Source organism: Mugil cephalus, chromosome 1 (assembly GCF_022458985.1).
Source record: "Mugil cephalus isolate CIBA_MC_2020 chromosome 1, CIBA_Mcephalus_1.1, whole genome shotgun sequence".
Classification (NCBI taxonomy): domain Eukaryota; kingdom Metazoa; phylum Chordata; class Actinopteri; order Mugiliformes; family Mugilidae; genus Mugil; species Mugil cephalus.
The window spans coordinates 48027804-48040260 of NC_061770.1; the positions used below are offsets into that span (position 1 = coordinate 48027804).

At 42.3% G+C, this 12457-nt stretch overlaps 1 protein-coding gene across 1 annotated transcript; it reads right to left on the reverse strand.

Annotated features, from left to right (window-relative positions):
- Positions 1–403: 403 nt before the first annotated feature.
- On the reverse strand, positions 404–3896 carry pnp5a (purine nucleoside phosphorylase 5a). The gene is made up of 6 exons (XM_047605085.1): positions 3656–3896; positions 2650–2819; positions 2464–2567; positions 2182–2357; positions 1844–2034; positions 404–1057 (listed from the first exon to the last, which is right to left on the reverse strand). The coding sequence occupies exons 1-6, from the start codon at positions 3676–3678 to the stop codon at positions 840–842; spliced, it is 882 nt and encodes a 293-aa protein (XP_047461041.1). The 5' UTR covers positions 3679–3896; the 3' UTR covers positions 404–839.
- Positions 3897–12457: the final 8561 nt, after the last annotated feature.

Here is a 12457-nt window from a genome sequence, read left to right on the forward strand (position 1 = left end):
CATTTATACCAATCAAAGTTGAGAATAACTTCTATGCAATCATCCACATGGAAAGAAAAAAGTCAACATAGGTCTTCAAAAGGGGGTCTGTGACCCCTAGGGGTCCACGGAGGCCCTGTAGCGGGGCCGCAGAATCTTTGGTTGATTAGATATTTTTTATACTTTTTTTTTTCTAATTTCCCCCCACAAAATTTTAATTTCTTTAAATACACATTAACTTGAATCCAACATATTTTAGTAGAGGGATGAGGGATAGCTTAATATTGAATGCAACATAGAAATAATAATGTATATTTATAAATACCACTAGGCAGATTTAATATAGAACACATATAGTAGGTAGGGGGTCCCTTCTTAATCTCTCCATAAGTTTGGGGTCATGGTCTGAAAAACGTAGAACCAGTTTACATAGTAATAAATAGTTTATTTAGTAACAAGTCATATTAAAAAACATGCACAGTACAATATCTTAAATCCACGAATATACACGTTTCAACAATACCTTAGTGTTAAGATCTTTACAGCAGATTCGTTTCTCATTGTTAAGTTAAATCGCAGACATTCACACAAGTCGATCATATACTTTAAGTTAGAACAAATACGCCTTGTTTAAAACGATACAAAAAACACTGAGAGGTGACTACTTCTTCTTCAGGAGCCACTCAGCAGAGGAATGTACGGCACGGTGACATCAATCTTTCATTCTACTTACATCATCTTCTGACCTCTGACTAAGAACACCTAAATCCTAAACTTGAGTGGGATTGTCTTTTGGCACAATAGCAGTAGATGTGAGCCGCGGCCACGTGAAGCGTCCTTGGGTTGTCCTGCAAAGCTTCTCAGACGTAGTTGTTGTTGTGCTCGATCTTGGTCACCAAGGTGGAGACCAGCCGCTCCAGCTGCTCCGCTCGCTGCTTGCCTATCTGGAGGACCTCCTCGTGATTGGCCTTCTCTTCGCTGTCGTAGTCCATCACAGCCTGGTTGGTGATCAGCGAGAGGGCGAAGACGCGCATGCCGCAGTGACGCGCGACGATCACCTCGTAGACGGTGCTCATGCCTGGAAAAGAGAGTGTCGTATGTTGATGTGCTGATGCAAAGAAGTGATCACCGCTGACAAGTCTTCTCGCATGAAAGAACAATGTCAAAAAGTCTTGCCAAATCTAAAGAAGCATCCGGTGCCAACTGTCGATCCCATCTCGTTTAGCTCCAACACTCTCCTTATATAGGGTTTCTTTCCCCGAGAATTCCACATCATAAAAGAGTTCTTTGATCCTTTACTGCTCGTATTTTTACAACCAACAGCTAACAACTAGTCAGTAACCATTAATCCCTTTTGGACAATAAACACATTAGACAAATTTTAGAGGAGGACAATATACTACAAAAGCATTCCGATTAAAATACTGGGATAAAAACTACATACTGTGTTGATCTTTTTAAGCAAAAAGACACAACCCATCCAACAACGTTTCTCATTTCAGCCATCAACTGGTCAGTTGTGTCACTTCCAGATAGTCAGGAGTCCAAGTGTCTTGAGCTGAGTCAGTGTTTTAACGAGCTCAATTGCCATCAGCTGATAACTCCTAATGTCAGTTCTTAATGTGTCTTGCAAGTCCTAATGTGTTTAATGACTTAATGAAGTTAGGAAACCTTAGAAAGTACACGGGTTTAAAAGTAGAAGGGTGCCCTCTGTAAATACCTGTAATTGTAGCACATGCCACAATTAGAGAAGCTGTTTCAGATTTAACAGTTAAGGGGACTATTTTTTACATCTTTTCACTTTTTCCTATGGCTGTATTAAGTTATCTGTATAAGTGGCTCAAAGTCATCAAAAAGCACTTACCGACAGCATCTGCGCCCAGCTTGTGTAGCATGCGGCACTCCGCAATTGTCTCGAATGACGGCCCGCCCAGCACGCAGTAGACGCCCTCCTTCAGGAAATCTCCGTAGCCGAGCTCCAGCCCTACGTCCATGGCCAGCTGCTGCAGCTCCCTGTCGTAGGCGTCGGACATGCACGGGAAACGCACGCCAAATCTGTGACAGAAAGGAAAGACAGTGAGGCCTCGGGCTGTGAGTGAGTCTAATAGGTATGGTGCCCGAAAAAAACTAAAAGCACGAATGAAAGTGTCTGTCCACAATGTGGCGGGAGCAGATCTTAAACTTAAATTTTTTAAAGCCTACCTCTCGTCATTGGGTCCAGCCAAAGGATTGTTCCCAGCGAATCCGGGCATGTTGAGGTGGTCTTTGATGATCATGATGTCTCCAACTTTAAAGTCCTGGTTGAGGCCTCCGGCCGCATTGGTCAGCATGACCGTCTCAACACCGATCAGCTTGAAGATGCGAATAGGCAACGTGATCTGGAGACACAGGATGTAAACGTCACTCATTAGGCGCTCCGGTTTAGAACGTCTTTAAACACAGGGTCAAGTGTGCACTCGGAGAAACTTGTTGCGGGCCACAAACCTTCTGGATCGGGTAGCCCTCGTACAGGTGGAAGCGTCCCTGCATGCAAACACAGGGTCTTCCCTTCAGGGTGCCGAACACCAGCCGTCCTGCGTGTCCGTGCACTGTACGAAACAACGGAACCGGTCAGCAAATGTCAACAGAGCATTGCGGGCAGTCTGATACATTTGTTGCACTTCAACTCACCGGTGCTCTGTGGAAAGTTGGGGATGTCCTTGTAGTTGAAGGCCACTTGGTCCTTCAACATGTCAGCAAGACCCCCGAGGCCTGAGCCGCACACAATGCCCACCGTGGGTCGGACGTCTGTCTGGGCCAGCAGCCAATCGGCAGTGGCCTTGCAGTCCTCATAGGTGAAGCTGGATGACATTATCGAAACAGGGCAGAGGTTAGGATGATCTGGATCATTACGTGTATCATCAAACAGTGGCGTTTTATCAAGTCTGATTACACAACGTGGCCACGGGCAGCTTAGAAATTATTTATCTGATAGAAACCACGACATTTTGGGGATTTTTTCATATTTTTTGACGACCTATCGAACAGAGGCCTTCTTTCGCCATTAAACTACAGTAAGTTCAACTTAACATGTGCTTACTATCACATTACAGTTTTTTTTTCTCTTCTGGGCAGCAGGCCTGATATGAGAACTGCTACTAATAAGGGTATGACTTTAGAAGACACGCGCGCGCGCGCGCGCACACACACACACACACACACACACACACACATTCCTGCAGGATGACAGCAGGCTCATATACTCATGTGGCGCTCAGTTAAAATGTTCGTATTAATTTGGACCTTCTAGTTGGTGCAAATCGTATCATTTGATAGTTAATTTTATATTTTCAGTACCACAAAATGTTAAATTTAAGTTAAGAAAGTCGTTTATTATTAGTCATTAACAACGACTAAAACTATTTACAGTAAAATGTATTCATTGTGTTAAAGATGTAGTATAAGTACAACTTAAGACTACCCCATGACTAAATGAATATTTAGTTTTTTCTTTTTCGTTTTTACTCCCCATTTAGTCTCTGCTGCCCAGAGCGCATGTGCGCATTACCCGGGACCCCTGCCAAACATTCCAGTGTATTTTTTGCCCACGGTCCCGAACTGCCCACGGAGAGGCCATGTGCCTAGCAGCATGGGAAGATCCAAGCTGAAAGTATAGTCTGTTCAAAAGTGTACTCACCCTTTGTTCGCCTCTGGAAACATTGCGAAAAAATTAAATGAAGTGTGATGAGGTGAAAGAAAAAAAAAATATGTGTGACTGCTCGCTTCAAGCTGTTTAAGTTCCAAAGTAGAGGAAAAGAAAGGTGACTTAAAAATAAGTCTTAGGACGTAAAAAAATGTATTTATTTTTTCTTCTTCAGAGCTCGTGTGCTGAGTCCGGTAAAAGCCTTCTGTTCTTCTCACTCGTGTCTGTGTCTGAGGCGCAGTTGCCGGCTTTATTATAGGTCCCGCACGCTGCGCTCCTCCTCTGCTCCAAATGACGCATGTGGACGCGGTGGCTTCAACGGCTCCGCGGACACACCTTCAAAAACGGTACGGGGCTAAAGAACTGCTAAAACAACGTGTGTGTTTGGACCATCAGTCCACTCCCACCCCCCTTCCCAGCAGCAGCCTCTAGTGTTCACATCATCACAGCTTAGATTGCATGCCTTCATCAGGAGGCTCTTTGCGCTCTTGCTGGATCCATTCATCAGTTCGTACTGTTCCAACTATTCTCCCAGGTCCCAGCTCATGATGACACTCAAGTTCGGGAAATGTGCCGAACACCACTTGTCTCTGTTTCATCTGATGGTTGCTTCTGTTCTCTGTTAAAACTTAGGATTTTCCCGGTTTCCAGGTCGTTCCAGTTAACGCATGCTCAGTTTTACGCAAATTATACCCACAGACCCTGGACGGGTCACCAGCTTATTGCAGGGCAAACACAGAGAGACAGACAATCATTACACATTAGACCATATTGTCCCCTTTCATAAATTCTTCTTCACAGCACCGTCTCCACGGATAACACATTACTTCACATTTAGCCGAGGGGGGATTTGAATTTGAAGGCCAGGTCAACACCTTGTGCAACATCCACATGAATACCAGGTCCAAAAGTTTACCAGTAAAGTGGTTTTAATGTTGTGTTTTGGTTCTAGGTAATATATGGACATAGAATAAAAATGACTTCTTATGAGGGTTCACTGTTCTCTTCTGTTGAGACATGCAAACGCAAACAACGCAAAGACTTATATCCGGGCGTGTGAACATTTTGCAGCACTATCACCTGCTCCTGTTAATAATTAGTCCTCTGTTACATAAATCTAGGCTCTACAAAACAGTGCGCGTGGACACTCCTCTAATGTTGTTGTTGTCGTGAAACGGGCGAGCCATGTGAGTGCCAAGCTGCAAGGACATCATTAAGTAAAAAACAGTGATTTAATACTTCTCAGAGGGAACGAGGTGACAGAACTGCAGTGACACCGAACCCAATTCGAAAAACACACTGTACAGGCTGTGACAGAGTACGACACCAAGAGCTGCTGTTAGCGTCGAGATACTATTGTAATCCAGATCAGGTCCCATTTCAAGGCGTGTTTGTGACATTCGCTCCAGAACGGACTGCGTCACCACCGTCGTGTGTGTGTTTACGATCCGTGAATTCCAAAAGTAAACTCTCGATCCGTTCAGCCATGTGACATGTTGCAAGTGTACACATACACACACGCACACGCACACACACCAAACCAGGACTGAATGTGCTGTGATCAATGTGCAATAAATATGTGAATCAGAACAACGTGATGACATGTGTTCTAGAATGAATGGAGTTTACTTCACGTTAGTCCAACACACTGGTTGGGTGAGGAGAGAGCTGATTTCCCAGTGGTAGAACAAGTATTCAAATCCTTAAGCCAAAGAAAACGTATGCAAGTACATATTAAAAAGAACCTTTAGAGAAAGAAGAAAGAATAACTATATCCAAAGATGAATGGTTTACAATAAAGCAACCAAACTCTCCTCTCAGAAATCCAGTATACGAAAAGGCAAACCATTGTCATGTTGTTTGGGATACCTGCTTCACAGCATATTATGAAACATGAAATACCCTTGAGAGACTTACTAATACTTCCATCTTTTTTTCTGTCTATTTATCCAGCCTGCCTCCAGCTGAGAGGTCACCCCATGTGTTCAGGATCTGGGTTCTGTAAAGCGTCTTGAGACAATTTAGTTTATTTTTGATTCCATACGGAAGCTAAGACCCAATATATGGTAGAAAGACTTTGGGATTGTGAGGGACATTTACATGAAAGCAGCTACAGCAGCATCTATCAGTCACAAACTGGAACCTGATTGAATATTACCACCCGACAGAGTTGATCTTATCTTTAGAACTTTCCGTCCACGCAGCGACAGAAGGGTATCATCTGTTTGAAGGACGTCTGGAGATGTGATGATGCCGAGCATGTGTATTACATTACATTGTAGAGGTATAACCAGCAAAATGTAGCCCATCACTTTTCATGGAATTATCACTGGTGTCGGTCCACTGGGTGGTTTCTCAGGCAGAGGATAAATTCAGTTTGCTGAAATGTTGAGGGTTGTTAAATCTGATGACCATCTTTCTCCTTGGCTCTGTTGACAAGTAAAAAACTCTCAAATGTTTGAGTTCAGGCGGCAGCCAGGGGAGCCAGTGTTTTGTATTTTGCATGTATTAAAAGAAGAAAAAAAATACACATATATATATATATATATTTTTTTCTTTTAATTTTCCCCCACAAATTTAAATTTCTTTAGATACACGTTAACATGAACCCAACATATTTTAGTAAAGGGATAAGGGATATCTTAATATTGGATGCAAAATGATAATGATAATAATAATATTAATAACAATAATAATAATACTAACGCTGAAGACCCCTGTTTTATAAAATGACATCTTGCTGAACGAATGGGCAGATTCAGTGGAAATCATTCCCTAATCATTATGCAAGTGAACTTAAGTCAATATTGACTTTGCTGTGGTCAACGTATGAAGGGTTACAGCGGCGAATACAGACTCCAGACTGCCGAAGCTTTGTCAGGGTCTACGACAACCAAAGCAGCCCGGACCACAACAAACGCCCTGAAGCTGTTGACCTTCAGCTGTTGTTTGGTACTGACAATTTGAGGGGACATCCGTCATCCTCTGCGCGTGTTACGACTTCCTTTACGAGTCAGGCCCCTCTCTGCTCTCTGTTTGGGCTCAGCTTGCGTTACATCTCTTGCTCTTTGTGTAGGGCCGTTGTTAACTTTGCCTGATAACGAATGCAAGTCTTTGACCCATTGACCTCCATGCCCCTCCCTTTGACTCAGCCAATGAGTTGGGCCCACGTCACAGCTCCGCAACATCCCACAATAACCTGTTTACCAGTTCCTCTGTTTTTACAAAGGAGTCAAATGTCAATGAAAATGTAGCATGAAAGATATGCCACATAGCTGCAGCTCTCTTGGGGGACATTTTTTATTTCAAATGGTCTACCTCTGAATTTAAACTGGTGCAAGAGAAAGCTTTGACCACAGATCCAGCTTCAGTATTACCTGCCACCATCCTACACACAGGCTTTTAAAACACATTTCGAGGAATGACAACGACAGTTGGTTTGATTTCTCACTTTGTTTGTGATGCAAACACTATAATTATGTCCGCTGTGATTTGTTCTTGGCTACATTCATGTTTATTTCAGATTACCCCGCTTGGCTGTAACTCTGCCGCTAGTTTTCTGATGACAACAGACAATTTAAGTGCGAATGCAGAGATAACAGTTCACTGATGCATCTGAGTTTTGAGTTGGTTCAGACCAAGATTAAAAAAAAATTGTCATCTCAGGTAGAGTCAGCTAGGTTTTTTTTGTTTTTTAAGTCTTTTCAAGCCAGATTAATGTTCGCTGAGCAGACACTGCTCAGGCATGGGGATACAAAGTCAGCTGAAACTGTACGCACATAACGACACCACATACATTCCACAGCCGTCAGCTGCCGTGTTTGATGTCATTTACTGGGCTAATGCGAACTGAAATTTCTCACAAGATGAAACCCTTGAAGTGAAATCACAGGATTCGGGAAAGAGGCTTTCCTTTCCTTTCCTTTCAGCTCATGTGGAAACTACTTTAACTTAACAATTTGTTTTTTTATTCTTAGAGCTGTCTCTAAAGGCCTCCGCATTTTTGAAATCTTCAAATTAACTGGATCGTGTTCCTATCATCTAAATGTTCAAATCCCATTTCTAGAAGAAGCTCTGAAAGCCCTCTGATTTGCTTTAGCTGATTATCTTGCACCACGGCAGAGGTCACATACGGAGTACTTCAAGGATCAACGCGCAGATCCCTCCTGTTCTGACCATGTTCACACTCAGTATTTGTGAAGCGGTTTAATTGCAGTGTGAAGACGCTTTACCCACAGACTGATACAACTTCAGAGCTGTGTGGAAGCAACAGTGTGCCTTCTCATAGTATACAGCCAAACGTTATTCTTTACACATTCATTCATTTGTCCTCTAGCGGGTAGAGGTGGGGGGCTTGATTACTTCCTGATTTTCCTGAAATCCAAATTTTCTCCTGCAAAATTCTGACAAACAAAACAGTTTGCAAGAGCGTAGCATTGAGGGCATGTCAGAACTTTGTCTCGATTGCCCTATGAACATGAACCGAACCGAGGTTAAATGCAATATTGTGACAGTACCAACTAGCATCACTTACTCCCTGAATCAGAATTAAATATACACGTGAAATCCCTTTGACGTTGATCTGGTAAGGTCATTTCTTTCTAATCCCTATGTTTTACAAACTGACTTTAATATTTAATATGTGGAGATCTGAGCTGCACACTCAGTGTTTTCAGCTGGAAAAGTCTAAACTAAAAAGATAACTACTGAGTAGTTTCAGCTGTCTGGCCCTCAGAAGAGCAGCTTTGTCTTACAAGGTCACTGTCGGGCAAAAATCAGTTTAAACATGCCAGCACAGAACAAAACACAGATTCCAAACACCACACTCCTCATCTATCCTGCAGCACGTTTTCTTGTCTTTTAATCTGCCCACAGTATCGTTTATATTTGCACTCCAGGGGCACAATCTACGCAATGCACAGAGAAAGCACTTCTGAGGTCGAGCAAATATTTTTTGGTTTCTTCCTGCTACAGAAATGACCTCAATCATCAATTTAACCTCGTCAGTTTCCTGAAACGATAAGAAGGAAGAAGTTGACTGGTCTACTAACGGTGTCCTATATGTAACTGGGGCAGCTGTGCACCCCTGACAACGCCACTCTGGGACTTTCACCCAGAGAATACCACACTGAATACAGGTTCTTATGTTTTAAGGAAAAACGGAGCAGAAAGGTGAATTTCTAGTTTTGAACAATTTTCAGTGGAGTTTCAAGTAAATCTCACATCAGTTAAATAGCAGGAGGACTTGGCTTAAAAATAAGGCTATATTATTGCAAAAATATTTCTAAAACGTTACTATACTGAAGTGTTTACCAGCGCAGGTTGACTATCAGAGAGGCCTATAAGGGTGGGGGAGTGAAGGGGAGAGGGGCCACCACCAGCAGCTACCCGAAAGGAGGTCACACACACACACTGCAAAAACAAAAGACACAAATTAGGGCACAACAAATATTAAACATGCAAATAAAACCCTCCACCCAGTGAGCCTCCACCTGCACACCTATGCCCAGCCTACCTGTACTGGCACTGACAGAAGCCCAGCATAAGATTAACTCAAAGTTGGTTTACGAAAACAAAAGAAAACAAGAAGAAAGGAATTAACAACTAAACCGACTAACTGGACTGGGAAGAAAACAAAACCCACTTAACACAATTTATAATCAAAACACTAAATGAAACGAGGTAACCTTAAGTACACAAAATGTATTTTCAAAAGGGGCAAAAGCAGCAGTGACTAGAGCTCAGCTACAGCATCAGGAGCCGACATCACTTCCCCGTTCCTGGGAGTTGCACATTATACATCCACACATCCACACATGACGAGCGCTGCACAGGCGAAGGGAGGGAGCGCGGTGACTAGTCCCCTTTAGTGCTCAGTCCTGCACCTTGACTAGACATCATCATTCATGGAGCAAATGCAGGGTCCCTGGCTGTCCCCTGCGGGGCAGCTACATTTAAATAGAACCAGGACGTGATAGCCTCACCTGATAGGGGATGTGGCCGAACAGGCAGAGAAGGGAGGGGGAGCTCTACCCATCACATATAGATAAACTCATCCAGTCACCTTAAATGAACTTACATAGGTCATACTATATATTGATCAGGAGCAAGGCACCTGATGCTCCAGCATCGTGGAGTGGACGGGGTTTTCTGGGGTCAAGGAAGCCTGTAATATCAGCATGTGGAGCATTTGTAGTAAACTTAACATGGAGCGCAACTCAAAGGGTTCGTAAAGAAGACTCACACGTTGTACTAGAAATGAATAGTGAGATTCATGCAGACCATTGTAGTATATGGTCCTCTCCATTCGTTCTTAGTATTTGTTTCCTTTTTGGGGATGTCTCTATAAAGTTTAAAGGTTAAAAGGTGATGTACTAGTTGTCAGTCCATAAAACTGCTAGAGCTTGTAAGGAGATAAGTTGTGTTTGTGAATGGGGATTCTTGGGGATAAGAACCATATATAAGGGGTCTGTAGGAGCTGAATGGGAGATAAGACTTGTCAGCGGTGATCACTTCTTTCTTCAGCACATCAATATACAACACCATCTTAATAGTGACACCTGAAAAATAAAAAATAATGCTCTCCTGCACAGCTGCAGTCAGTATGTGTCACACTGCACTTATTTGCTCTTCAGCTGTTTTTTTTAATTTTCTGGAAGTTTATGCTAGTTTCCAGCAATCAACAAAGCTACTAAGTGATGCTAGCATAAAAACCAGAAGTTTCCTTACTACCAAAGAGAACTTTGAATCTGGAAAGGTAACAAATGCAGCACAGAAAGGAAAAAAATACAAGTACACGGTACTGCATGTGTGACCACTGACGTGACTGAGGCAGAAGTTGGAGGCCACCTGCTTTGCCTATGTATAGTTATAAGTACAAGTGAAGCATACATCTAGTTTGATGCATTAAGGAGTAATCACATTTTTATTTCAATGTCAGACGTCAAACTTTCTGTAGTCAATAAAGTGCAACAAGACATCAATAAAATATATAACACAAGATAAACAACACAACATTGAACTGAACTAAAAGCTCCTGGAAGAAATACAGAGTGCAGAGCAGCCAAACCACTTTACTTTGACAACAATGTTTATTTATTTGTTATGAATGTATCCGCAGTTATTGCACACACTAGTTTGTGGACTACTTTAAGGATATAGTTTTGTTGTAATGATTTATGCTGAGTTGTGCAATATTATTTTAGGACTTTGCAGAATTAAGTTACATAATAATTAGTAACTAAATAATTATTTCTTTATGATCTCCTGCACTTTAAGTACATGTGTACCATTACAGTAGTTATATGACTCCCTTAGTCAGAAAGTGAAGCAAAAGTAAGTAGGGCGCCCCCTGGTGTTTGGCCACAGTATGGGTCATACACTCCACCTCCACCTCTGTCATTTTAGGTAGTTATATATAGTAGTAATAAAATACTGATGCATACTCAAGTCTCACTTTTTTACTATTAAGTTTCATTTTAGTTATTTGCTGCTATAGAAACTAGATGTAACATCACCATGACTACAAGTTGCCGTGCCAACTGCTTTCCACTCAGCATGGCTCCACTACTGGGCAGATTCTGACTCCAAACTTGGCCGTATCCCTGGGAAACAAGCATCTGTTTGGCCAATGCAAGGAAATGGATGTGCATTTTCCATATTTATATACAGTCCATGCTGCTGTGGATGTGTAATGAAGGAATAAAGTTTTGTGTTTACTGTCTTGCCATGATGGTGTTGATTAATGAAGATTCAAAACTGGAGCCTGTACAACACCTCCAGGACCAGAGAGTCTGGAGAACACACACAACACCAAGAAATTAGGGTTACAGAATTTGAGAAAATATTTTTCTTAAGTAATTTTGTTTTCGTTTGGGCTCCTACTAAATTGTTCTTGAGTTTCAGAAGCTGAGAGCCTATATTGGTGGTGGCTGGGCCTCCTCCTGCTATCCATACTCTCCACTGGTAAGCCTCAGCACGTGTTAGGGTTAGACAGTCAGCTCCTCCTATTATTTTGTGTATCTCCTGCATAATGCATAATGAACTTGAGTGCCTTGATAGGATTTACGGGTAAATAATTAATAATCCCTGGGTGAAATTCCCAGGGTGGCATTGCTGATTGTTCTGTCTCAAGTGGGGCAGAAAACCTTAGCTCCTCCAGCAGCAGTGAGGCTCTGTGGCCTACTGAAGCAGGAGAAACTGAAGCACTAAAAGCCAGATAAACCTTGTCACATGATAACAGATGCAACTGTCTGGTTTAATGATGACTGTACAGCCCTTAGAAGTGCTCTTACATTGATTGCATTGTTGTGTCTTGTTTATGTATATCGTATGAATTGTTTGTGAAGCTGTTGGTTAATGGCATCTGAGTGGATTTCAAAACAGATGAGTTGTCAAGAAACCTGTCAAGTGGAGAAAAGGTAAATCACATTTATTGAATTATGCAGCACCAAATGAATAAAAGGAATTACTGTCAAAAAGGTGTTTAATTGATTCATGATGTGACATGTTGTCAGCAGCCATGAGCAGATGGAGACGAGCTGGTGAGAAGGTGAGAATTCATTCATGCATAGTCAGATGAAGCCTCACAAGATGTTCACCTGATCTGTGACATAATGGACACTGGAGTGTGTATATAAGACCACGTCCACATGTATGAAAATGATCCAGTTTTCCTTGGCGTCGTATTGAGTATTTCTCCGTAAATGTTGATCCATTGCGAAACTGCATCTACTTGTAGCAAGGCTGTAGCACATATGCCAGGCCCTGTTGGATGGACCTAGACACCCAACGATG

Coding starts and splice junctions, on each gene's coding strand:
- pnp5a (XM_047605085.1), bottom strand. CDS start 3,678: ATGTTTCCAGAGGCGAACAAAGG. Junction 2,820..3,655: donor TTTCCAGAGGCGAACAAAGG/GTGAGTACACTT, acceptor AATGTCATCCAG/CTTCACCTATGAGGACTGCA. Junction 2,035..2,181: donor GCTGGACCCAATGACGAGAG/GTAGGCTTTAAA, acceptor TTTCTGTCACAG/ATTTGGCGTGCGTTTCCCGT.